Source organism: Myotis daubentonii, chromosome 6 (assembly GCF_963259705.1).
Source record: "Myotis daubentonii chromosome 6, mMyoDau2.1, whole genome shotgun sequence".
NCBI lineage: Eukaryota > Metazoa > Chordata > Mammalia > Chiroptera > Vespertilionidae > Myotis > Myotis daubentonii.
Genome location: NC_081845.1, coordinates 98,621,765 through 98,647,821, shown reverse-complemented (window position 1 = coordinate 98,647,821; position 26,057 = coordinate 98,621,765). Strand labels below are relative to the sequence as shown.

The window sequence follows — 26,057 nt, the reverse complement described above, 5'->3', positions numbered from 1 at the left end:
ATGCTGCCAGCAGGGGGGCTGGCGAGGGAAGGTGGTCACCACTGTCTTCACAAATGAGCGCTTAGCGGGTAGCATGGGCTGCAGTTCTGCGTGAGGTGGAATCTACACTCAACCGCTGATGTCCTCGCAGGAATCTCAGCCCTAATCGTGTTGGGCTGTGCCCTGCTGAGCCCTCAGAGGCGGAACAGACACCTCTTCACGCCCTGCCGGCGCCAAGAAGCCCCAGGCCGGCGGAAGGCGCACACTCTGCTCACAGTGGGGACAGGTGCTCACTGGTTTATTGAGACTCAGGGGGGTCGTCCCCGAGACACACATGTGCAGGGACACACCCGCTCCCCATGGCCCATCGATCCAGGTCAGCAGCCAGGGATGCTGCCTTGGTCAGAATTCTCACCAACTACCCACTGGAAGCAGCTCCCAAACCTGCCCACGCTGCTTCTCCTTAATCACCCCAGAACACAGCCGGGGGAGACTCCCCGAGGGGGCAGGAAGGGAGAGGGTGTGGTGAGGCTGAGGGGAGAGATGACGGCATATGGACGAACCAGGACAGCAAGGTCTGTGCCCAGAGGGCTGTATTTACAGGAGGGTGGGAGCCTGGCTTCTCCACTTCCCTCCCCTACGGGCCTGTCCTCCCCACACCCGCTCACTTGTAAAGCAAATGGACTCGACTCCCATCACAGCTCAGCCGGTCGGGGAGCTCAGGGGGGCCCCTGGGCAGGCCCCCAGAGGGGCCCGGGGGTGTGGGAGGGGGGCGCCGTGCGCGGAGCTGCTGCCGAGACTGGAGCTGACGGCGCAGTTCGGAGACACGCTCCTCTTTCTGGAGGAAGGAAGATAGGTGGGAGCCGGGAGTCAGGGGTTGGGGGGTGGGGGCAGAGGAAAATAGATAGAGGATAGAGAGTGGGCGGACAAAAGAAATTAAAATGAGAAACTGAGAAGAAAAGCCCAAAGGCCAAACTGGGGCACCATGAGGACAAAATCAGGCAGGAGAGGATGGGGAGGGGAGGGCAGCGCAGCGTCCAATCAGATCCCCTCGCCCGGTGGCCCCTGGGCCCGTCCACCCCCTTTAGAGGAGGCTGTGCGGAGGGCTCCGGCCGGCAGAGCCCTTCCTCCCCTGGGTCTCAGGGCAGGGAGTCCTCTCGCTGGGTCCTCCCTCTCCCCGCCTCCCGCAGTCCTGGAGTCCTCTCGCTGGGTCCTCCCTCCCCGCCTCCCCGCCTCCCGCAGTCCTGGGCCTCACACCTCGGCGATGATCTTCTCCAGCTCCCGGTTCTCCTTCTCCAGCAGCCGGGACTTCTCTTCCTCGTGGTTGTTGGTCGAGGACCCCGTCTTCATGGTGTCCTGAGCCTCCGACTGCCATTCCCCTCGGGTGATCAGCCTGCGCATCTGGGGGTGGGTGTGGGGTGCGGGAGGGCCAAGCAAAGACCGTGAGCTACCACCGGCTGGGGGGGGGGGGGGGGCCGGAAGGAAGGGAGGTGAGGGGAGGCGGCAGGGAGCGGTCTGGGAGGAGCTGGTGGGAGACAGCGAGCTCACCTTGGGCACAAACAGCACCACCAGCGTGATGTAGGAGGAGAAGACGATGGCGAGAGAGGCGAAGGCGAAGGCTGCGTCCTGCTGGCTGGACAGGATCATGGTGACGGGCGCGGTGATGAGGCACAGGACCTGGGGGCGGGCCGGGCGTCTCAGGGGACGGCCCGAGCCAGGCTGCCCCTCCCCCAGGAGAGTCTGCGCTCAGGCCCCTCGTGGCCTTCCCATTGAAAAGGACTCGCACTCGCGCACACAGACTGCCCAAAGCAGTCCCTCCGGTCCGTCCCGCAAGGCCGACCCCTGAGCTCAGACACCCCTGGAGTCCCCCTGAGCACACCTGCGGGAACCTAGCCTCCGACGCCCCTGTGAGCCAGAGACAGGGCCGGGCTTCCGGTCCCTCCCCCACCGGCGGATGTGCACACGGACATGGACAGGGGGGGCCGTGTGCATGTCGGGTGCTCCACAGCCCCAAGGCGTCACAGCACCCGTCACTCCACCCGGGGTCCCCATCCTCCCAGGCCGCCCCCTGGGCCCATGCCAAGCGCCGGAGCTCACCGCCACATTGTAGATGGCCATGCCCACCGCCCGGTGGTCATTGATCTTCTCGGTGGACACACTCTTGGTCTCATAAGCAAGAAAGATACCCAACAGCAGCAGCAGCCCCTTGTAGCCATAGAAAATGCCTGCGACAGCGGCGGGGGTCACTGGGCAGAAGCCTCGCGCCCCAGCTCCGAGCTCCCCGTGAACAGGGAGCCCCTCCCCGTCACCCTCACCTGCCCACCTTCCCGGCCTGGGCGCCAGGTCACAGGGGAAGGTGATGGTCATGACCCTTACCCTCCGGCTGGGAATCCAGCTTTACATACCGAGGAGTCTGCCGTTTGTGGAGTGAGCTGAAGGCGGAGGGACTGAAGCCCGCGGGCAGCCGATCCCCAGGGCCCTCCCTCCCCGGGGCAGGGGGGCACAGCTCTGCCGCGGCCCTTCCTCAGACCCTACGCTCCTCCCAGCGACACCGCTGCCCCCTCTCAGGGCAGTCCAAGACAGAAGGTCATAAACTGGGCTGCCGTCCCTCCAAGCCCCGCCCACACCCCCACCTCCACACCCCACACACCGAGCCACGTGTTCATCTTGCGGGAGCTGCAGTGCTCCAGCTGCGGCAGGATGGACACGTCGATGTCTTCCTTCGGCTCCTCCTTGGCGAAAGTCTACAGGAGATGAGGCCGCAGGAAAACGGTGTCATCCTCTGCCCCCCCCCCCCCCCCCCCGCAACTCTGCTGGTGCCTGACTCCCAGCTCTGCCCCGTTTCCTACGAGACCCCAGTGCTGAGGCCAAATCCCACTCTAGGCCTGGACAGGCCCCCACACCTTAGGGATGGCTACCCTCCCCAGGGCCCGGGGAGCGCACACCCCTCCTGGCGCCGCTGCCCTGCTCCAGATGAGCCCTGGGCCTAGCAGCTCAGCCTGCAGCCCTGACGCTCGGCCGCCTGACCCCGCGGTACCTCGATGGTCCGGTGCAAGGGGTCCACGATCTGCCACACGGCGAGAGTGAGGAGGTCCGTGCCCACCAGCAGGCCCACTGTGGCGTACAGCTTCCAGGGCTCCAGGGTCTGGCGGGTGAGCACAGGACACGGTCACCCCTGGGCCTGATGGCCAGGCACAGGGGAGGACGCCAGCACTCACCTTCCTCCACTCCTTCTTCTCCTCCTTCTTGGTGAAGACCGTGTGGACCCACCAGATCTTGGTGAACATGGAGCCGTAGCCCAGGCTGAAGCCCAGGCCGAGGAGCCAGAGGCGGGCCTGGAAGGAGAGGGCGCTGGGGCTGCAGGGAGGCAGCCTGGGGGGGGAGGGGGGCACCAGGGAGAGTGGAGGAAGGGACTCCCTACCTTCAGCAAACCCCTCCCATCCATCATCTACTCTGCCACGAGGGGATCTTCCTAAAACCTCTGGTCTAATGCCCGTCACTTCTGACCGCTCCCCAGGCCTCCGCTCTGGCCTGTGACACTGCCCTGCCACCCGTTACTCCTCCAGCTGACAAACCGAGCCCCTCGATATTCAAACACCGCTCCTCTGCGTGTCCCACAGCAGCCTGCACCCCGCTGCCTCCTCCCCCTGGAAGCAGCCTGCCGGTGGCCTGGGTGCAGGTGAGCAGACCCCTGTGCACAGCGTGGGCCGGAGACAGGCACCAGGCAGAGGAGAGGGGAGAGTGAGGTGGGCAGGGAACACGGGGTGTTTCCTACCAGCACAACACAGAACCAGAGATGCTGCGGGCAGCAGCCCTTCCCCACAGCGCCAGGCTCCTCCCTGCACTGCATCCTGAGGGCCAACCGGTGTAGCAGGGCTGCCTCCCCAGTCCCGGCTGTGGGTCCGGATCTTTGTCGTCATCCTTCCCATCCCCCAAGGCTCCACAGGAAATCCAGCTCTTGTTCTCAGCCCCCAAGCCAAGACAAGCCACTGCTGTCCCTCCGTGGGGACCCTGCTTTTGTCTTCAGGACCCTGGCAGCCTTGGAGCCCACAGTGAACTGACAAGCGAGCTCCAGAATGAACGCACCTGGAGGCACAGGACAGGTGGGAAGAAGGCAGGGCCGGAGGGGAGCTGCGCCTCACCTGGCAGACAAAGGGGAACTGGTTTCTCCCGATGTGGTACCCGTCCAGTCCCAGGGGGAAGACAGCAGCCAAGGCCAGCGAGCAGCCCACAGCCGTCAGGTTGTTCAGGGTGGGCTGGGAGTTCTGGATGTAGCTGGAGCCCAGGTGGGAGCAAGGGAGAGGAAAGCAGAATCAGCCCCTTCTGAAGGGAGGTCAGTCTCCAAAGGCCACAGGACAAGGAAGACAGGCCTGGGCGGGCAGCAGAGCTGGGAGAAAGCCGACTGGCCTGGCCGCTGCAGGGCTGGGAGGGCCTCCCGCCCAGACCAGCTCACCCCACCCCGAGCCCTGCCCGCCTGCCCGGCCCCTAAGCTGCAGGGACGGGAACTCTCTGGCTTCACCTTCCGTGCAGTGACCTAGGGAAGTGGTAGGTCAGTGAAAACCGACACGTGGCCTCAGTGACACAGGTTTGACTCTCTCCGTTCAATGATCACCATCTTGGAGAGGCAGACAGGACAACTAAAATGTCAGAAGATACACTTACCGGACGTGGGAGTTGTAGATGTTAAAAGACAGACAGACAACAGCTAGGACAATGCCCAAGCTGGAGAGAACCGAGACGGAGATAAAGAGTTTCTGTGACAGGAAGCGGAATGTCTTGATTACCAGGGTCTGGTCAGCAGGAGGAGACCCTCCTACAGGGGGAGGAGGGAGAGAGGGAAAGAAGGAGGAAGGAGGACCCAGGGAGGCAGGTGGACGGGGGAGGCAGGGGCAGCTGCAGGCGGACAGCGCTGCGGCCCGGCTCTCAGGCGCCAGCAGGCATGCGCTCAGCGGGGCGGCTGCGCTGTCCACAGGCTGGCAGGGCGGGCCTCATAGTCTTTTCTCTTATTGTTTGTCCTGTTTTCCTGTCTTTCTTGTAGGAAAGGGAAATGGGGAGGGAAAGGGGGGATAGCTGAGAAAATTATGAGGTTTCTTACAACTCAAATCAAAAGCTTTATGATTGTAGAATCATAACGCTAAGAGCCTCCAAGCATCTGGTCTGGCCTCTTAGCTCCAAGAAAGAGGAAAAAGCTGACCTGTGACTTTTAGCCCTGGCTGGGGTATCCCCAGAGGTGTTTCCAGTATCGAGAGGAAGCTTAAATTTGTCAGAGTTCACAGGGGAAAAAGCTAATTTCAATGTGTAGCCTGGGAAAGGTGTAATTCAGGCCATGCAACATTTATAGCCCGGGGCCCGCCCTACATTCCAGGAAGTAGCAGTGGGGGGCCTCCTCCGCCGTCCTCACGATGCCCACCTTTGGTATCTTCCCCACTTCCTATTATTTTAGCCACCAAGCCCTCAGAGAACACTGCTTACTGTCGTCTTTAACAGGTACATTCCAGCAAACAACACTCATCTCTCCTGTAGTTTAAGCAACTGCTTTCTTTTTTTTCTTTTTTTGGCAACTGCTTTCTTGACAAATAAAGAGGCAATTCCAGGCCTGATACATCAAGGCATCAGACATCAGGGAGACCCGAATGGAGTGCCCGTCTCCCACACCTGCCTGCCCCTGCCTCCAATCCCCGGTGACTGTTTCTAATAGTGCGTGCTACCAACTGCCTATTCCCTCTCACGATACACCAGCCTCCTCTGCCCAGATCTTGGACATTCTATTCCCTTTCTCTTCACCCAATCCTGGTCCACCCCCCGGAGCATTTCAACCTCATGGCACCTGCCACCCACCTTCATTCAAGTGCATGACGCTGCTCACGATTGTTCAGGGGATTGAAGGAAAACATACGTAGGACCACTTACCAATCCACTTATCTGTTTTCGACCAGGAGAGGTCATCCTTGGTGCTGTCATAGTAGCCGATCTTCTTGTAGCTGCCACCTGGGCAGACAATAGGAGCGCCGTGGGGTGGGGAAGACTACTTCCGGCACTCCCAGCCTTCCACTTCCCTAAGGCGGCTTCTGTGGTTGCAACCAATTCCCTTCACCCGCGCCCTGAAGAGACTTGGAAGGGCCTGAGCGGTCACGTGGATGAGCAACCTGACGTAAAGGCAGTGTAAAGGGTCCCACAAACCAATATCTGTATGTGGGAAGCCGCCATTCATCGCACAGCCCACCTCTCATAGCAAGATCTCTCTCCCTGTGGGTCCGGCTTTAAAGCGTTAAACATGTTTATCCTCCCTCTCGTGACAGAATCATGGCATCTGTTTTCCCAGTGGCTTCCACTTTCGTTTTATAAATTCCTCCCTTGTTGGTTGGCTTGGGTTCTAATTCCACAGATAAGTTGTACCTGCCTCTCAAAGTGCCACCGAGTGCAACTCAGTCACTCCTAAGGTTCTATTCCAGACTGTCCTAGTTACCCTGCTCTCCCATCAAAGGCCGACTCGCACCCCCTTCCCCATGGCCGCCGGCCATTCCCGCTCCTCCTGGTACAAAGAAGCTCTGAGAGAATGTGGGAGATGGGAGCCAGGAAGAAACTTTTCACAGGGAGCCAAGGAACGGCTCTCCTGGCCATGCTGAGAGGCTGAGCCGGGAGAGGTTGGAAAATTAACTCATGGGAGTTTTGCAAATACATAAGTGGGCCAAGCTATAAGAAAACATGACCTGGAAAAACCAAACTACACATCCTAAAAAAAAAAATTAAGAATGTTTACTTATGCCCTAGCCAGTTTGGTGCAGTGGATAGAGCATCAGCCTGCGGATCTAAGGGTCCTGGGTTCGAGTCCGGTTAAGGGCACATACCTTGGTGGCAAGCTCCTCCCCAGCCCAGGCCCTGGTCAGGGCTTGTGCAGGAGGCAACCAATCAATGTGTTTCTCTCACACTAATGTGTCTCTCTGTCTTTCCCTCTCTCTTCCACTCTCCATAAAAAAAATGGAAAAATATCCTCAGGTGAGGATTAACAACAAAAAAGAATGTTTACTTATGTATGTAGCAAGAAAATTCTATAAGTTCCCTTTAAAAACAACAGGTTTCTGCCCTGGCCAGTTGCTCAGTGGTTAGAGCATCGGCCCTTGGACCAAAGGTTCATGGGTTTGATTTCTGGTTCAATGGAGGCGTGCAGGAGGCAACCAATCAATGTTTGACCCTCGCATCGCTGTCTCTCTCTCTCTCTCTCTCTTTCTCTCTCTAAAAACCAATTTTAAAAATATGCTCATGAAATTAATGCTGAAAAAAAATAGCAGGTTTCCTAGATTCAGCTTTCCTTGAGTCCATGGGTATGCAAATGACAGGTCAACTTCTCACCCCAAGCCACCAAAGGGAAACTCCTGAAATCAGAACGGAAGCCGACGCGGAAACAGCGCACACCCCCTGAAGAACACGACCACTGCAGCTCAGAGACACTCACCCACACACAAGCTGCTTTCACTATTACCGTTACTAGTATTAGTTAAAAGCTTGACGAACAGTTAAAAGAGAAGGTAGAGAGGCACCAAGGCCATCTTGTGATGTCTCCTGGTTTCCTAGCCCAGCCCACCTGCCCCTCGCTTCCCCGCCCCCGCCCCCAGGCTCACCCTGGAGCTGCTCAATAAGCGTCCATGCCATCCGAGAGCCGCTGGCATCAAACACCACGTGGCCCTGAGGGAGAGGAACAGGCAGAGGCACAAGGGTGATAAAAGCAAGTGTGAGAGATCTCGGGACTCACGCTTTGAATCCTGGTGTTTTTGAAGCTAATTGAGGTTCTGAATGAATTCTATTTATGGCATTTGCCTGCATATAGGACATACCCCAGATACCCATACCCTGGATTTCAGAAACATTATTCTTTTGAGAAGCTTCACCATGAGATCTGGATGGAAGAATCCCCACAGAGCAGCAGGAGCCTGGCTTCTGGGTGTGGGGCCTGAGCAGGTCGCTGAGTCCCTGGGTGGTTTCCCCACTTTAATGGAATAAGCAAACGACCTCTTTCCTCTTTCAAAGCCCTATAGTTCTTATCTGACAGACATATCTGGGCTGAAAGGAATGAGGAGAGGGCTGAAGCAATGGGACGGCCTTCCCCCTTCTAGTCTCAGGTGGGTTTGGGGTCCCTACTCCTTGGACTGAGACCAGCTGCTGCAGGGAGGCAGCTGAGAGGAGGCGTTTCCAGAGGGGCTCCCAGGAGCACGCGTGTGGAGGGGCCACTGGCACTCACGGAGACGCCCTCGAAGGACGAGGAGTTCATCGCCCGGTAGATCTGGTCGGTGATGGTCTGGTTGTTGTAGTTGAAGTCTTCCAGGCGCACGCCCGCGTGGCCACCCCCTCCCGAGGTCTTGTTCAGGGCCAGGGCCAAGGCCCAGATGGCATCGTAAGCCAGCGGGGCCTCCTGGAAGCCCCCCGTCTCCTCGGGGTGTCTTTTCAGTCTCTTGGTCAGTTTTTCCACAAATTCCTGGGATGTCTAGGGAGGAAGGGGTTGGAGGGTGGGAGGCCGGGGTAACACCGCTTCTGGTTCCCCCATCTCGACTTGAATAGATGGTTTACGTTCATGTTGTCAGGTCGAGCGAATGTATACATAAAACCTTGAGCTACACCCGTGTCTGATTTACACCTGAAGCCACTAGACTAGGGCAGGGAGCAGCTGGGACCAACACCTTCATGTGCACAGCTGCTCAGAACGACACACAGAGCTGACACCGCATGATAAATGGTGAAGGTTAGAATGTGGAGGGCAAAGCAAGAGAATGGCTGTGCTCTCAGCTCCAACCTTCCCAACAGAGCTCCCCGGCCACACAGCCCCTCCGACGCCCAAAGCCCCGGCGGCGGAGGCACCCAGCTTCCTCACGCGGCCTGTCCCAGGGCGCCTTCTCAGGGCCGGACTCCTGCCCCGCAGGCTTGCAGTTCACGGACTCGCAGACATCCCCTAAGCTTCAAGGTCTATTATTCAACCCCTACCCACACCCTTCCAGCCCTTTTTCTTGGAAATCTTTTTCCAAGAAAGCTAAGTAACAGAATGACAGTTCTTTTACCTCTGTTGTGAAATGGGTCAGAAACCTGAGTTTCCATACCTGGCAGCACTTAGCTAGATGACCAGAGTGAATTCCCGTAAGGGTTTGGAGATGGCTCCCACATAAAGGAGAAAATCACACCTGCCCTTCCCTATCTCCTAAAACCACACTCAGTGGTGACTTCTCAGCAAGACACAGGTTCCAGGGGTGGGCCACAATGGGTTCTTAAACTGGACTGGAGGGCCGGAACAAAAGCATGGATGGAGTGTTTGTGTGAACTAATATAAATTCAAAGTAAACATCATTACATAAAAGGGTACGGTCTTTTTTTTCTTTTAGTTTTATTCATTTCAAACGGGCCGGATCCGGCGGGCCGTAGTTTGCCCACCCCAGTAGGAGGTGTGCAGGAGGCAGCTGATCGATGTTTCTCTCTCATCGATATTTCTAACTCTCTATCCCTCTCCTTTCCTCTCTGTAAAAAATCAATAAAATATATTTTAAAAAAAAGTCTTCATTCCCCATGCGGTGCCCACTTTTCTTTATATTCAACTTTCTGGACACAAAGGAGTAGAAAACGCAAAGGCCAGGCAGTGTGGTGCAGTGGGAACAGCCTGGCTTTGCAGACAGACAGGCTGGCTCTCCTGCCCTTGAGGACAGGACCAGGCTCCACCCCTCTCTCCTTCCTCAGAACCCAGCACTGTGCCTTCCCAGATGGATGTCCACGGGATTAGGGCACTGAAGATGCTCTGTATGATTTCACGAGGGGTGTGTGTGCATGAAATACAGAATGCACAACTCCAAGAGTGAGCCCTCATAAAACTATGGACTTTGGGTGAAAACGATGTGTCAATGTAGGTGCATCAGTGACCACTCGGGCATGCTGACAGTGAGGGTTCTACGTGTGTGTGAGGGCAGGGACATGTGGAAAATCTCTGCTCCTGCCACTTATCTTGCTGTGAACTTGAGCTGCTTTAAGAAATAAAGTTAGGCCCTAGCTGGTTTGGCTCGGTGGATAGAGCGCCGGCCTGCGGACTGAAGGGTCTTGGGTTTGAGTCCAGTCAAGGGCACATGTCCAGGTTTTGGGCTTGATCCCTAGTAGAGGACATGCAAGAGACGGCCGATCAATGATTCTCTCACATCACTGATGTTTCTTTCTCTCCTTCTCCCTTCCTCTTTGAAATCAATAAAAATATATTTTTCTAAAAAAGATACTGCTCAGTGAATAGCTTTAAAAGAAAAACATATTTGTTGCCCAGCTTGTGTGGCTCAGTGGTTGAGCATCGACCTGTGAACCAGGAGGTCAGGGTTCGATTACTGGTCAGGGCACATGCCCTGGTTGTGGGCTCAATCCCTAGTAGGGGACGTGCAAAAGGCAGCCAATCAATGATTCTCTGTCATGGTTGATGTTTCTCTCTCTCTCCCTCTCCCTTCCACTCTGAAATCAATAAAAATATTTTTTTTAAAAACTATAAAAAAATAATACCTAAGACTAAAAGCTCAATTTTCCTCACTCCCTAACACTTCTCAGCACATAAGATTGAATCCTTAAAATCACCTTAGACTCCTTCAAATCACCAAATTTCTTAATTCTTTTGTTGAAATGTGTCATCAATCCCATGCATTCCTACACAGAGCACTGTTAATAGTAATAACAATAGCTAACGTTTACATTGTCTGTAACAGGCACCTTCCTAAGGTACATGTGTCACTTACTTAGCCTTTAAATGAGGTGTATGGCCCTTTTAGAAATAAGGAAACTGGCACAGAAAAGTTCAGCTGCCTGAAGGTGCACGGCTAGTGCGTGGCAGCAGGACCCACCGCCGGCGCCTGCGCCGAGTCCCTGAGCCCTGTGCTGCCCGGGCACCCAGGCCTCGCAGAGCGCCGCTGAGAGGACGGCAGCGGCTGAGGCTTTTAAAAATAATTGTAATTGATTTTTCAGAGCGAGCGAGAGAGAGAAACATCAACTGCTGTTCCACTTGTATATGCGTCCTTGGATGCTTCTTCCTGTGCCCTGAGCGGAGATGAACCCACAGCCTACGTATCAGGACAAGCTCCAACCTGTCCTTCTGCCTCCAGGTCTATCCAATCTGCAGTTCACAGTAATCACTATGTCAGAAAGTCACCCCAACAGGCAGGGACTCCCCCCGCTCTGCATGCTGTGCCCCTGCCCAAGCCCTGCCCCCCTCGCCCCCCCCTCCACCCCCCACTGGCTCGGCCGCTGCTGGCACCCTTGAGCCCACATAACTAGTTACCAGAAACAGCCCCTCTTGGGCCAGCAAAGGTATGGCTGCCACTTTTCAAATAAAAATGTTACTAGGCAGCTCAAGGAAAACAGAACAAAAGTTCCATAACGCATAGAAATTAGAGAAGTAACCAAGTGCAAATTTATGAAACTAATTTTCTAACAGCCCTGTCTGGCAGTTTCTATATGTAAGAGTGGGTGCTCAACAGTGACCTAAAATGCACATAATGAGATCAGTTTTATTTTGTGTTTTCTCCAGGTCTGATGGCACCTCTATCGCTGTCAGAATTTACTCATTTAGCCCCAGCCTCTTTGGCTCAGTGGATAGAGCCTCCACCCACAGATTGAAGGGTCCCGGGTTCAATTTCTGTCAAGGGCGTGTACCTCAGTTGCAGGCTCGATCCCCGGCCCGGGTCAGGGAGGGTGAGGGAGACAACCAATCAACGTGTCTCTCTCACATCGATGTTTCTCTCTCTGTGTCTCTCCACCTCCCTTCCACTCTCACTAAAAATCAATGGAAAAATATCCTCAGGTGAGGGTTAACAACAACAAAAAATTTACTCATTTTACTCACAATCTTGCTCCCACCGCCTACTTGCCCCTCTAGCCCAGAGCCATCGCCATTCTCCAGAACCGCTCTCACCCACTGCGCACGGCTGGCCTTTGCAGCAGGATAGCTCTTTGTGGCAGGGGACTGTCTGGTACATGGTAGGATGTTTTGGAAGCATCCCTGGCTTGTCCACTAGACAGCAGTTGTGACAACCAAAATCACCCCTAGATATTGCAACCTCTGGTTGAAAACCACATCTCTAACCAATGGTACTCAAAATACGTCCCCAAGCCAGAAGCATCAACATCCCCGGGAATTTGTCAGAGATGTAAATCCGGCGGCCTACCCAGACCTCCAGAATAGGAACTTCCAAGGGAAGAGGCCAATAATCTGCATGCCAACCAATTTCCGGGTGGTTCTGGGAGCTCGTTTCAGAACTATTCACCTAGATTCAAGGCCACCAACTCGGCTCCTTTTCTAAGTCGCCGTGACTCTGGGCCCCGAAGACCAACCCTTGCTTCTGGTCCACCTGCCTTGTCCATTTAACTCGCCTATAATCCCCTCCCTAGTTAGGCGTTACGGCTGCTTCTCCCCTGGTGCTGCAGGCTGCGGAGCTCGAAGGCAGGCAGCATCTTTGTCTAGAGGCCAAGAGAAAGAAGACCTCCATCCAATGGACAACTCACCGGCCAAGTGACCTTTCAGAGTTTTTCCAGGGAACTTTTCAACCAAGATGCCTTACACATAGAATCCCTCAGACCGTCCCAGGACAGTGTCCATAGCAGAGTCCACATGACAACTGGCCCTTCAGCACAATCCACGGCCAGAATAAACTTCTCGAATCTTCTTTCGCTCTCACTCAAAAAGAGTGTTAGCCAACCAAAGTAGGAATTTTTTAGTCAGACTTCCTGGTTCCCTGGAAGGTGATGGGGACACGGGTTTGGAGCGAGCCTGCCCACCAACAGTTACAAGGCCTGAGACAAGTCTGTCACTACCCCCTGTGAGCCTCAGTTTCTTGGCCTATAAAATGGGAATGAAAAGCTAACATCAGAGTACTGCTGTGAGGATCACTAAAATTATGTATCAAGCTCCTGGTTTACTACACAAAAACAATTACTACCAGAACTTTGTTTTAATGAGATATTTGGGGGTTTTATAACCATTAACTCACCCTCAGCTTGCTGCCCAAAGCAGGCATTCCAGACCTGGGACCGCCCTGGGCACAATAAGCAGACACTTAGGTATTCCTATCCAGCTCACCCAAGACTCTGTATTCCTTATGCTGTAGTGCCTTGCCCTGGCTGGTGTGGCTCAGTGGACAGAGCATTGGCCTGCGGACTGAAGGATCCCAGGTTCAATTCCAGTCAAGGGCACATGCCTGGAATCCCCAGTAAGGGATGTGCAGGAGGCAGCTGATCAATGATTCTCTCTCATCATTGATGTTTCCATCTCTCTCTCCCCTTCTCCCTTCCTCTCTGAAATAAGTAAAATTAAAAAAAAAAAAAAAAAAAGATGTAGTGCCTCTTGCCCTCACACCCTCACCTGTGGCCCTCACCTGCAGGGTTGGGGCTAAATGACTTCAAAAGTCCCCTTTGCACCTGCAATTCTAGGAGGATTATCCAGAGCAGCACCAGGAGCAGCACTGCTGATTGAGCACCAGCTGGAAAAAGCTTTGAAGTCACCAAGAAAATAAACTATATTCACGCCCAGAATGGCGCTCCTTAGAGGTATGCTTGCATGTGCAACACCTGTTATTATTAACACCTCTCCCTTATCTCACTTCTTTTTTTTTTCTTTTAAATATATTTCATTGATTTTTTACAGAGAAGAAGGGAGAGGGATAGAAAGTCAGAAACATCGATGAGAGATCGATCAGCTGCCTCCTGCACGCCCCCCAGTGGGGACGTGGCCGCAACCAAGGCACATGCCCTTGACCGGAATCGAACCCGGGACCCTTGAGTCCGCAGGCCGACGCTCCATCCACTGAGCCAAACCGGTTCAGTCCTCATCTCATTTCTTGCCAACAACTCGTTTCCATGGTAACAGACCACCCTCATTGAACCACCCCACTGCCTCTCTTTCTTGCCCAAGGAAGTCAGAGCAGAAGTGGAATCCAGAGGAAACGATATAAACAAGTTCAAGGTGGGCACAGGCCCCCTGCACCCCTGTATCTCCAAACTCCACACCTGCTCCCCTCCCCTTCAAGGCTCCCTCAGGGCTCCCCACCTGCCCAGGTCCGGCCGCTAAGTCCCCACACTCTCACCATGTTGGAAATGCTGCGGGTGTTGGCAGGGTTCAGCATGACAATCTCAGTGGTGATGTGGCCCTCCACCGCCTCGGTCATCTCGTCCACTGTGCAGTTGATGGACGGGTCATAGGTCTTGAACCAATTGTCCGCGTACCAGCCAATGAGGAACCACACATACTTCTTCCCGAAGAGCCGCTCCTTGTACACCTGGATGCAGAGGAGGAGGGCTGGGTCTGTCACTGTTTTCTGGTCCTATCTCGTATGTCACTATCCAGCCTCTGGGGAATCAGAGAAGGGCCGAGAAATGAAGAGAGCAATCTACAGGTTTGGGGCGGGGAGTAGGAGAGGCTCGCCTCCTCCTCCTAAGCTCCTCCCAGCCCGTAGGAAGGACTGGAGCTACAGACCCCCCGGAAACAGGAAGTGGTGGAAAAATGAGAGCTGGAGAGTGTCATGTGTGTGAGAAGCCGAAGATGGAGTCAGAGCCAACCGCCGGGGATATCATGTGAACCATCCGCTCAGCCCCTCTGCTGTCAGCTTCAGCAGAGCCCGCCCAGGGCCAGAGCCCGCCCAGGCCCACCCTCTCCAGACTCCAACGCCACCTCACAGAACACTTTGCGGGCTTCGGTCTCATAGAAAAGTCCCACGATGATGCGGGCGTCCTGGCGCTGCAGGAAGGAGGGAGAAACAGAGTCCTGAGCGGGTGAGTGTCACCTGGAGCGTGGAGACAAGCTTCCAGGAGAGGCTCCCGTCTCACAGAACCGAGGTGAGGTGCCTGGCGGAGGCGTCAGCCCAGGCCAGGGGGTGCCTATTGCAATCTCTACGTGTATCGAATCCACATGCTGGGCACCTTAGGCTCACACCCGTCAGTGTCAGCTACATCTCAATGTAAAAACAAAAACCCAACATCCCCCCACCCGGTTCTTCTCACCAACCCAAACTGTGCCCCTGGCCATTCTCGGCCACCCCACCTTCAGGTTCTTGACGGGCACAGCTGGGTCTGAGAAGAAACTCTGGCGGAAAGTAATCTCAATTCCAGCCTCCTTCACGCGCTCCTCCAGATCATCCAGAGTCTTCAGCAGGAATGAGAACAGAAACACAGGTGCACAAGAGGTGAAGACCAGAGATCTGGCTGGGATTGCACACCCCACAGGGAATAGCGTGTGAACCTTCCCCGCCAGCATCCTCTGCCCTGGGCGGGAGTGGTCAGAGGACGGCCCCTGGAGCCTCAGGAGGGAGCTTCCAAGCAAGGAGGTGCACAGTGAGCCCCCCTGCACCTCTGTGTCCGACAGATCACCCCACTCCGCCCTCTCACCACTGACAGCAAACATGGGGGAAGGAAACAGGAGCCATAAAAGACAAGGCAGGGCCTGGACAGGTGGGACGATGTCAACCTCAAGAGGCACGTGAGCAGACAGTCAAAGGACAGAAAGGAGCATCCTGAATCACTAAGAGATGGGGGGGGGGGGGGGGGGTTAAAGGGCCATGAAAGTGAGAGTAAAGAGAGGATTCAAAGAACATAATAAAGGAGAAGAAACCGACTGTCTTCTCTCCCTCAGAGCTCCCCTCCCCTCCACCTGGCCTCGTCAGCATCCCTGAGTCAGCTACCTGACCCATGTTCATACTTCTCTCTCTGTCCCTGTCTCCATCTTTCTCTCCCTCCCTCTCCCTCGCTGTGCCTGTGCCATCTTCATAGCTCCACCCTCTGCTCCCATTCACACACACACACCAGCCCTTGGAGCGCGCGGACCCTGCTGCCTCCCGGGGTTCCTACCGCACATGGTCTCCTTATTATGTCCCGACTTTGGAGTGAACCTACTTTGGTAGAACGGGGTCACTTGGGGACTACCTGTCTGGGGAACAAGGCATCAAAGGGGGGAGCCCTAAAACCACAAAGTTGAAGGATCCTGAAAATTCAAGGTGCTCATTCCTCTGGCATAGAAAGTACATGCACTCAACCCCCGGGAATGTGTTCGAATCCAGGTCTCTCCCAGAATGAGTCCCAGGTCACCCCTTTCCGCCCGCTGCCCAGGAACCCCTCACCGACGTGAAGACTTCGGTGGTCTGCTGGATGGTGGCGATCTTCTTCCAGCCCCACTTCTCAAAAAGCTTCACGCGCGTAGGGTTGTGCAAGGTGGCCGACGGGTGAGTGCGAAAGAACGTAGGGAAGCGCTGCCGGTTCGACAGGGCCGGTGAGCTGGAGCCATAGGAAAGCTACGAGGGACAGGGTTAGGGCGACAGGGCGCCCTTCGACAGGGGCGTCATCCATGGGCCCCGCCAGCAGCTGCCCAGAGCGTCTCCAACCCTGCCCACTCTCTCCAAGCACCTCTGCCCCCGCCCTCAGAACGCCTCGGTCAAAGGCCTGCACACCCTCACCGTCTGACGCCAGCGCCTTCTAGTGGCGGCGGAGGGTCGGGCCTGGTGCTAGGAGGCCGATTAGTTCAGGTCTGCAAAGGGCTCTGAATCTTGGAAGCCATCCTCTCAAATACACCCCCAAAAACGGCTGGCCTCTGGCCCGCCCCCACTCACCACAATGAGATTCCACATCCTGGCGGCCTCCGCCACCAGCGTGGAGACGGAGCTGCAGCCCGGCATGAGGATGATCTTGATGGGGTCGTTGTAGAGCAGCTCATACAGGTACTTGGTGGCCTGGCCTGGGTCGCACTAAATGGGGGGAGACCGTGAGGGCTGGCTCCCCTAGCATCCTCCATCCCTGTAACTCCTACTCCATTTCCCCCCAAAACCGAGTTACTTCCCCCAACTACCCACCCCTCTGCTGAAACCCTTTTGTCATTATTGCCATGTTCTTCTCCCTCTGAGCGTAGTCTCCTATCTTCTCGGTTTCCCTCACCCGTTAAACAGCTGCCTTCCAGCGGCTGCTTACCCATACCCTCTCCTCCACCTGCAGTACCATGTCCAAACCCCTTCCCTCCTCCAGCTCACCCGACCCTGGCCACCTTCCCCCCAGCACTCCTGCTTCCTACCACGTTTCTACGCTCCAAACATGTATGCGTGGAAGAGTCCGAAGGAATGTGAATAAACTCTCCCCGCGTCCCAGGCAGCCTCCTCAAAGCCATTTTATGAAAATCCCTCCCTCACATCTGCAAACTCCCTCTCTTCACCTTCCTTTTTCCTCCCTCCTCTCTTCACTGGGCTAGTGACACAGAGAGCAGAAGCAGGCGCACTGGGGGGCCAGCTCAGCATCCAGCCCGCCTGCTGGGCCTGACCTTTCATGGGTCCATCAGAAAAAGAGGCACTCGGGGCAGCCATGGGGGAAGAAACAAAGAGGAGGAAGAACTGGGGAGAATAAATAGAATGACTCTCAAGCAACGAGATGACTTTTAGGGGTGCCTGAGGAGGGGCATGGGGATGGGGAAGTAAGCACACAGAAAGTCTGAAAAGAAAAGAACGCAGGGGGGGTGGGGGGGCGGCGGGAAGAAGGCGGTGGCCTCTCTGCCCGCTGCCTCCTGCTGACAGATGACCTTTCAAAAGCTGCTGGAGCCCCAGGGAAGCCAGTGGGGAGGCAGGCCAGAGGGACAGAGGAGGGTGAAGTGGGGAGCAAGGTGCAAGGAAATAAAGGCCCCCTAAAGCTTGCTCACTCCCCACTGAGGCCTGACCTCGGGGACACTGTGGGAGCTGCAGGGCGGGGGCGGGGGGGGGCAGAGTCTGAAGCGCCACCTGCCCCCACGCCAAGGGCAGTGCTCAGTGTCCACTCAGTGGCTGATTTTTGAAGCAGCTTCTTCCCTCCCACTGGGTCTCCAGGAGCTGTCACTCCTGCCCCGGCCCCAGCTTCCCCAAAGCTCCTCCATGCCCCTCCCCGTCTGAAGGAAGGTGGTTAGGAACGAGGACATACAACACGGAAGATACATACAAAGAGGGCGACGTGTGCTCCTCAATGTCTCTTCCTTGGTGCCCACATCCCTCCCTGCTGCTTCTCACACCCTCTCCCGTCCACACCCAAAGCAGCCCGCAGGCTTCCTCCCAGCTCCTCTGCTCTGCTCTCGCCAGGACCCAGATACACCCGTGTGTCTGCCTGTCCATCTCCCCCTGCGGCCTCTGCTACTTTCTCCTCCACCTCCCTTCTCTCAGGTCTCCCCACCTCCAGGGCCTCAGCTGGTCTGGTGGATGCATCTGCACTCCCCGTGCGCCCTACCATAAAGCCCACACCCACCCTCCCTGGGCTCCCACCGCCCACAGCAAAGTGCTTCTCTTGTCCTCCGAAGCTGGGCCTTCCCATCAGCTGACCCTCTTCCCGCCCTGCGGCTCCCAGTCCAACACGCGCTCTCTCCCTGGGCCCTGTTGCTCTTCCCACGCACATCGTGGCTTCGCTGCACAGGCCCCGCAAGGGCAGGGTTTCTTGGTAAAAATGCAGGTCCTTGGGTTCATCCCTAACCCAGGAGTTAGACTGCACACTGAGCCGCGCCCTGTGGTGATCCTCACGGATCCTGAAGTTGGAGGGTCACTGTCAGAGGACCTCAGGTTCTGGCTCCAAGCTCGGGACAGCCCTCGCGCTCTCCCCACTCTGCCCTCCTCGCTCACTTACCTGTGCCCGGGTGTAGATTACAGCAGGAACAGAAACCCTCAGCACACCCCAGGGCAGGTCGCCAACCCTCCCCTCCAGCTTCCCTCCACCCGGGGCCACAGCCGCTGAGTCTCTGAGGGCCACCCCTACCACACCTGGACCCAGATTTCCTTCCCTTCCCTGCTCACTCTCCTCACCTCTTACCCCACATCCCCGTTCCGGCTCACATCTTAGAGCCACATGCTGTGAAGCTATGAAGACTCGCTCCAGACCCAAGCTCCCAGGACCTGCCAGCTCTCCCTGCCCCCGCTCAGGCCGCCCCCCCAACCCCCCCCCCCCCCCCCCCCCCGCCAGCCCCTGTGTGCTGCTGTGCCCTGCTCCCCGGCCCCCCGCCCCCGCCACTGCGGGGGCTCCCTTGTGGGCCTCTAATCCAGTTCATTCTCCGGCGCCTCTGACCACCAATGAGCCTTCCCAGCCACACACTCCTCAGCCCCGCAGCCCGGGAGTCCTGCACGGCGGGCTTGGAGGGAGGAAGTCAGATGGGACTCACAGCGACCCTTCTGGTTTTTGTGATAAAGGAACCCCAGAGCCCAAGTCCCTCAAAATGTTCTTCGTTTGGTCCCTATTCCTTCCAGCTCCGACCTGATGCCAAGATGGACCTTGCTCCCGGGGTAAATGTGAGCCCCATCCAGTTTCTACCTCTGACGCCCCCCCCCCCCCCCCCCCCCCGCCCATCCCAGGGTCAGCTCACTCCCCAGAGGACCTGGATCAGCTGGTCCCCTAAATCCGTCCAGCTTCCCCAAGCCCAAGCACGTCCGTGGGTCTCTGGGAGCAGAAGGGTCTGCCTTGCAACAGGGCTAACTACTGTGAACCCCTAAACCCTCATCCTGAACCCCCAGCCCCCGGGACTCCCACGCCGCTGCACTCCCAGCCCTTCTCCTGCTGGTCACGTGGGAGGGGTCGGCCCGGAACCAAGTGGTCGGGACTGAGGCCCCCAAACCCCTGCCCCCCAGGCCCGGGGCTACCTGGCTGTCGTGGTGGATGAGCTTGAGCTCATAGTCCGGCAGGATGTCCCTGCGGCTGTTCACGTCCTCCAGCGCCATCTCCACGGCCGGCTGGCAGGCCTGGCCCCCGGGCCAGCCCCCGCTCATGGGAAACAGCGCCCCGATGTACACTGCGCGCCGTTCTGCGGAGGGGCGCGGGGGGACCCGCGGATGAGGCCGCGGGAGGTGGGGCGAGTGGGAGGCCCACACCGCCGGAGCCACCCCCACCGCCATCGCCACCAGGAGCGGCAGCGGCCACCGAGCCCGGGGAGAGGCGCCCCCCGGACCCATGGCGGGGAGGGGTCGGCAGGCAGAGGCTGGAGAGCGCGCTCAGGGGGGACCCTGGTCCTGGGGAGGGCTGCGGAGGGGGTGCCGCGGAGGCGCCTCCATCCCTGGCTGCGTGGGGCGGAGGGGACTAGGGCCTCGGGGAGGCAGGGAAGATGGGCTCCCCACGCCCCCGGCTCCAGCTCCGCTCCCGCCGCCGCCACCGACTCTCCTCGCGGACTGACTGACCGACCGACCCGGGCGGGGGGACGCGACTGGGAGGGGCTCTGACGTCACGGAGCTGGGGGCGGGGGGGGGTGAGGTGGGAAGAAGGGGGCGGGGAAGGAGGCGGGCTCTGCGGACGGAAGGACCCCGGAGCGGAGGGGGGGCCTGAGGGAGAAGGCGACCCCCTGGGAGGAGGAAACGGACGTGGGGACGTGGGGGGCAGGAAAGAGGGGAGCAGCGTGCCGTGCAGGAGCGCGGAGGGGAGGGGAGGAGGGAAGGAGGGGGTTGGAAGGGGCCGGCCACAGAGTGGGGGTGCTGGGAGCGTGTGGGGGAGGGGAGGGAGCGCGCCGGGAAGGAACGAGACAGTGGCGGGGGGCGGGGGGGGGGGGCGGGGGGAGGCCGTGAAGGTGCCGGGAGGCGCCGAGATGCGGGGAGAGGGTTGGGGAAGGCGGGGAGGAGGGCGGGCGGGCGTCCTCAGGTGAATCCCGGGGAAGGGCGGGCAGAGCACGGCAGGAAGGTGCTGGGACCGGGGAGCCGAGGAGGACGGGACGGGTCTCCGCGCCCCCTGCCGGGCAGCGCAGTCTGAGAGGAGGCGGCGCCGGGGAGGTGCAGCCAAGCGGGGAGGCGGCCGCGCAGAAAACCGGGACTGGAGGCGGAACCCGGTAGGCGACGAGGGGCTGCGGACGGTGGGGGCGGGGGAGGACCCGGATCCCGTCCCGGCAAAAGCCGCCGGCCGCGGGTGGGGGGCGGGGTGGGCGCGTGGGGTTTCCTCTCACCTGAGTGCGGCGCTCGGGTCACTGGCAGCGGGAGAGACGGGATCAGAGAAGAGTTACCACGGGCGCCCGGCTTCCCCGGCCTCACCCCCAGCCCCCCACACCTGTCCGGGCCGGGGGCGGGGAGCGGGAGCCCGCCTCTCAGGGGAGGTGCCTGGGGAGGAGAGCGAGGCGGACTGTGGGTCAGGACTTGGGCTTTTTTAATTTTTCGTAGGACGACAGAATTAGAGACAGAACTGCCTACAGCTAAGACATGGGCAGATCCTGATTGGTGGAGCCTAAATATTATAAATTGTGGGGGTCTCTCTTTAAGAGAAGACAATTACAAATACAGTTGCTTTTAAGCTATTGCTGTTAAAATATCCTATACATTTTACAAAACACCTATGGCCATGCGGACACATTGTTAGAGCACAAGGATCCCGAAGCTTGCCTCATTCGCTTCGTGGTTAATCCAGCCTCGGGGACTCCTACTTGCCAGAATGGAATGACAAACTGCAAGCAGAATAATGGAGTGAGAACCTGAGAATCCGAAAAGAGTCGAAAGTGTAGGGGAAGCGAAGGTGTGCCTGCCCGCCAGGGAGGAGGCTGCGGGGGAGGTGGGATGCCGGGGAGGCCTGCAGGCCTGGGCGGGGAAGGGCTAGGAGGGTGCCCGGAGCGAGGGCGGGAGGCTGTCTGGGCCGGGCAGAGGCTCCTTGTGCTCTGACAGTTCTGCCCCCAGTTTTAAGCCTTTTTAATTTTATCCTGATAACTTTCCACCCAGATATTCTTCCCAATCTTACCAACTTCTCTAAGTATGACATGATTTATTTCTGAGTCTGTACAATAATCCAGTTATGCAATAAATGGGGAGGGGTTGGTTCTAGAGAGGTTTATGCATAGAAAGTTCAAAGTTTAGAAAAAGGGACTGGAGCTAGGAAAACTGGGGTATTTAAACCTTAAGGAGGGTGATGGAGGGTGAGGTTCACAATGGAGAAGAGAAAAGGTGAGGCCAAGCACTGGGAGCAGGAGACAGAAGAGGAAGGTGCATAAAGGAAGCTCCACCCAACTCCGGCTCCCGGAGCGGCTGCTGCGGGAGGGGCCGGGACCGTGGGTGAGGAAGAAGCTGGGCCTCGGCCTCGGCCTCCCCAGAGCCCTCCTTCCCCCCCACCCACCCCCAGCTCAGGCGGCAGGCAGGCAGCGGCCCCCTCACCCTGGCAGTGGGGCTTGGGGCTGCTCCACTGGCCCTGACTACACGTGCTGCGGGACACCCCCGCCAGGTGGAAGTCAGGGTCACACCGAAAATCCACCCGGGCTCCGTCCAGGGCTGGGAGGTCCCCGCCCGTCAGGAACACCTTCCCATTTTCCAGCATCAAATAAGACTTGGAGCAGATTCGGACTGTGGAGAGACATGAACAGAGGCGGGTGAAGAAGGCGCCTGCCCGTAGAGAGCAGGCGGTTGGGCTGTGGGTTGGGGCCCACAGGCATCGCACAGGGCAGGAAATCAGCGCAAAAGGGATCGGTCTCCGGCTTCCAGGCCCCCCTAGCCCTGAAGCATCCCCACATTCCCGGGGAGAAAAGGAAGCAGCACTGCCACGTAGGGACCCAAGGTGGAGCCATAAGCACGGAAAATGCGCTCTTCAGTGGGCGGTTCTGGCTGCGATGGGAGGAGGCAGGTGACTTTAGAAGCAATCACATTTGCCTTTCGTGTTTTACCTGCTTGCATGCATGCTAGACGGGACTCTGTTTCTTGGGGTGCAGTCTCTGCATTAGAGACAGGTATTCGGAAATGTGATAAGTCATTTTAGAATGTTTTTGCATAATCTGCCACTAATAGTCCTTGAAGAGAATAAACTCACAAGATGAGTAATCAGGTTATGGGATCAATGTGCGGTGGCCTGGGGGAGGAAAGGTGACCGGCACGGCGCAGGCTGCTAGCCGCTGCCTCTCACTGCGCACGGCAAGTCCCTCCTGCAGCGCAAGTGTTTGTGAACTGGTTGCACGAGTCCAGGTGCCGGCTCACCCACGGTAACGCTAGAGTCGGAGGCAGTAAGAGGAATGGTCTTGACCAATGAGGGGCACTGGGAGGCTACTCACCACAGCGGCTGGGGGTGTCCATCTCTGTCCAGGAGCCGTTGGCCAGGCACTTGCGGACCTTGGGCCCCACCACCTCGCGCTCTCCGCGGCACACGTACTCAATCTCGTAGTCCACGGGCAGGAAGCTGATAGCCTTCACCTGGTCCCGAGTCAGGCCCCGGTACCTGATGCCCCCTTCCCAGGGCGGGTGTATGATCTGGCAACCTGAGGGGAGTGGAGGGTTGGGGGGGGGGGGGGGGCGGCGAGTCAGCCGCGGGGCGGAGAGGCTAGGGCGCGGTCCCCGGGCCGGGAGGACGGGGGTGGGGGTGGAGGCGGGAGGGAGAGGGTACCCCGCAGAACTCTGCTCATAGAACCCAGAAGTGGGGAGGGAAGGAGCCGGTCGGTAAGGAGAAAAGTAACGGAGAGATCATGGGGGTGTGATGTGCGAGTGAGCCGGGAGGACATCTAGTTGAATCAGGATGTGAGAAGCTCTCACGAGGCCACCTGGGAGGGCTTGGAGGACCAGGAAAGGGCAGGGCTGGGTGGCGACGGGGCCGGAGCGGGCGGAGCTGAGGCCTCGCGCGGGTCGCAGGGAGGGGCCCAGCGGGCGACCGGGTGGCCGAAGGGCAGCGGGAGTACAGGGGGGCAGGCTGGCGGGGCCGGAACGAAGACCCCGAGGGCTGGGGGTGGGGTGCACCTTCCGCGCTGGCGTTGGGGGTCTGCGCCCCGCCCGCGTCCTGCGGGCCGAGGAAGAGCGGCGCCAGCAGCAGCAGCAGCAGCGGCGGCGGCAGCATCTGAGCGAGAGGCGGCGGCGTGAGCCCCGCGGGGCCGGCACTGCGCGCCGGGCCGGCCTCCCCGTAGCCTCCGGGCTCCGACCCGCTGCGCCGGGAACAAGAGGCTCCCCGCGAGGAGGCGGGGGCGGAGCTGGTGGCCAGGGGCGAGGGGAGGACGCCGTCCCACCGCCCGCAGCCCCCCCCCCCCCGGCCTCCGCCCTCGCGGGGCTCCACCTCCCCGCCCCCGCCCCGCCCCGCGCGCCCGGCCCCGGCGGCCTCCCCGCCCCGGCCCGGCTCTTACCTCGGCGGCGGCCCAGCTCCCCCGCGGTCCCCGCCTCAAGGCTCCAGCCCGGCCGCTCCTCCCCGCTCCCCTCGTCTGTCCCCCACCTTCCTCTTCTCCACCTTCCCCTCCTCCCGACCCTCCGGCCCTGGAACCCGGGCGCCGCCGGCCTGGCTCTCGGCCTCTTCTCGTTCCCGACCCCACCCCCGTCTCTCCTTCCCCGCGGCGGCGGCCGTGGGAGCGGGGAGCCCGGAGCGAAGGAGGCGGCGCCGGGGACCGGGAAAGCTCGGGCGGAGGGAAGAGGGAGGGCTCGGAGGGAGGCCGGGCGGAGGGAAGAGAGGGGAGAGCGGCGAGGGCCCTCCCACTGCCCGACCGGGACCGGCGCCCCGCCCCGCCCCGCCCCCACCCCCCGCGGGGAGGCGCGCGCCTGGCGGGCCCTGCGCGCGGGAGCGGGGCTGGCGCGGAGCCGGGGAGCCGGGCCGCGGAGAAGGTGGTGCACAAAGGGAGGCAGCTCGGAGCTGGGTGAGGAGAGAGCCAAGGGCCTGCAGGCGCCGGGCGGAGGGGAGGGAACGGAGACGTCTGGGTCCGGCGGCGGGAGCGGGCGCGAGGGGGCGGGGACTGAGAGCCGGGGCCATTCGGGCCGCATTGCTGCTCGGACTGGAAGCCAAAGACGGGAGGGGGCTACCAGGGGAGGAAGGAGGCAGTAGGAGGTTTTTAAAAAGCAAAGACAAGAGTCTGCGGAGGAGGGCCGCAGCCCGAATCATTTCTGGGTCCCGCGGGGCCATCGGTGCTTCCCGGCGGAGGAACCGCCGGGCCTCGGGGGCCCTGGGGCCCTGCGCGGGGCTGGGGAGAGGAGCCGGCGTCGGATGGGCCCGCGAGGGGCGGGAACCAAGCACTGTGCGGCCCATCAGCGCCCAGGGCTCAAGCTTCACGTTTTTCATAACCAACATTTCATGATGACCACGTCCCTGTGCGGCTCTGCAACCATCGGTAATGTCGCCTAACTCCATACGTACCACTGTCAGAGCCACCCGCGGCCCTGCTGTAACAGGAAGGGAGATGGAAAAACGTAATTTGCAGTAAAATAACATGCACAGTATTCTGCTGTGTGAGTGCTGAGGCCTGACTGGAAGCGGCGGGAGCTCCGTGGAGTGGGGGTGGCGCTGCTGCCCGCCCACGGTTGCCGCCGCCTGCACCCTCGGTGCCCAGATGTGAGAGGTGGTGAGCACTCCTAGCGGCCTCCTCCCCTACATTCACACGCAGCTGTAATTGCATTCCTAGAAAGTTCACTGTATATTAAAACCGGTTTTTTAACCGTATTAAATTTTAGACTCAGATAATTAAACAGTTTTCACCTACATGAATGTCCCAGGGGACGTTTGAGGACCTGGGCAGGCAGTGCTTCCCTGTGCAGGCTGCTCGGGAACATCTTACCCCACCATAGCCAGGGGCTGGTGCACCCCTCCGTGGCTGCAATTACAAAAAGAAAGCCCACACAGTTACAAAACGCTCCCTAGGGGCTGGGTGAGGACCACTCAGCTAGAAAATGGGCAGAAGAGAAGTGGAGTCCACATATGGCTCAGTGGTTGAGCATGCACCTATGAACCAGGAGGCCACGGTTCAGTTCCCAGTCAGGGCACATGCCCAGAATGTGAGCTCCATCCCCAGTGGGGGACACACAGGAAGCAGTGCATCCATGATTCTCTCATCATTGATGTTTCTATCCCTCTCTCCCTCTCCCTTCCTCTCTGAAATCAGTAAAAAATATTTTTTAAAAAAGGAGTAGACAGTGGGGCGGGGTTTCTAACCACTCAAAAGGACAGCCACCTTGTCACTGAGTGGCCTGCCTCCTGGCAGGGCAGAACCAAATTGCACCAGGAGAATGTCCTATGGATGGGAGGTTTCCTAGACTGTGGCCTCTGTGCCCCGTCCACAGGCGAGCTCAGTTGCCTGGCCAGTGGACACCCTCCTTCAGGGCCCTGGCATGGCTGAGTGCCAGGGGACACCTTCCCAGACCAGAGGGCCTCCCTGTGGGGGAGATCTGAGTGGGGCTCTCCAGGGAGCCTACAAACAAGTTCCCAAG

General features: G+C 58.6%; 1 protein-coding gene across 2 annotated transcripts; it reads right to left on the bottom strand.

Annotated features, from left to right (window-relative positions):
* Nucleotides 1-260: 260 nt before the first annotated feature.
* GABBR1 (gamma-aminobutyric acid type B receptor subunit 1) lies at nucleotides 261-24,113 on the bottom strand. Of its 2 annotated transcripts, XM_059702199.1 has the most exons (23): nucleotides 23,996-24,113; nucleotides 23,619-23,715; nucleotides 22,943-23,146; nucleotides 22,059-22,244; nucleotides 20,870-20,890; nucleotides 19,587-19,747; nucleotides 16,569-16,703; nucleotides 16,083-16,253; nucleotides 15,011-15,112; nucleotides 14,642-14,707; nucleotides 14,058-14,249; nucleotides 8,216-8,458; nucleotides 7,599-7,662; nucleotides 5,890-5,967; nucleotides 4,642-4,792; nucleotides 4,122-4,254; nucleotides 3,198-3,314; nucleotides 3,017-3,124; nucleotides 2,630-2,723; nucleotides 2,077-2,204; nucleotides 1,528-1,656; nucleotides 1,237-1,380; nucleotides 261-817 (listed from the first exon to the last, which is right to left on the bottom strand). In XM_059702199.1, the coding sequence occupies exons 2-23, from the start codon at nucleotides 23,713-23,715 to the stop codon at nucleotides 644-646; spliced, it is 2,898 nt and encodes a 965-aa protein (XP_059558182.1). In that variant the 5' UTR covers nucleotides 23,996-24,113; the 3' UTR covers nucleotides 261-643. The 2 variants fall into 2 exon arrangements, with proteins under 2 accessions (XP_059558182.1, XP_059558181.1); XM_059702198.1 differs by lacking the exon at nucleotides 23,996-24,113 and having other exon boundaries at nucleotides 23,619-23,874.
* Between the last annotated feature and the right edge of the window lie 1,944 nt (nucleotides 24,114-26,057).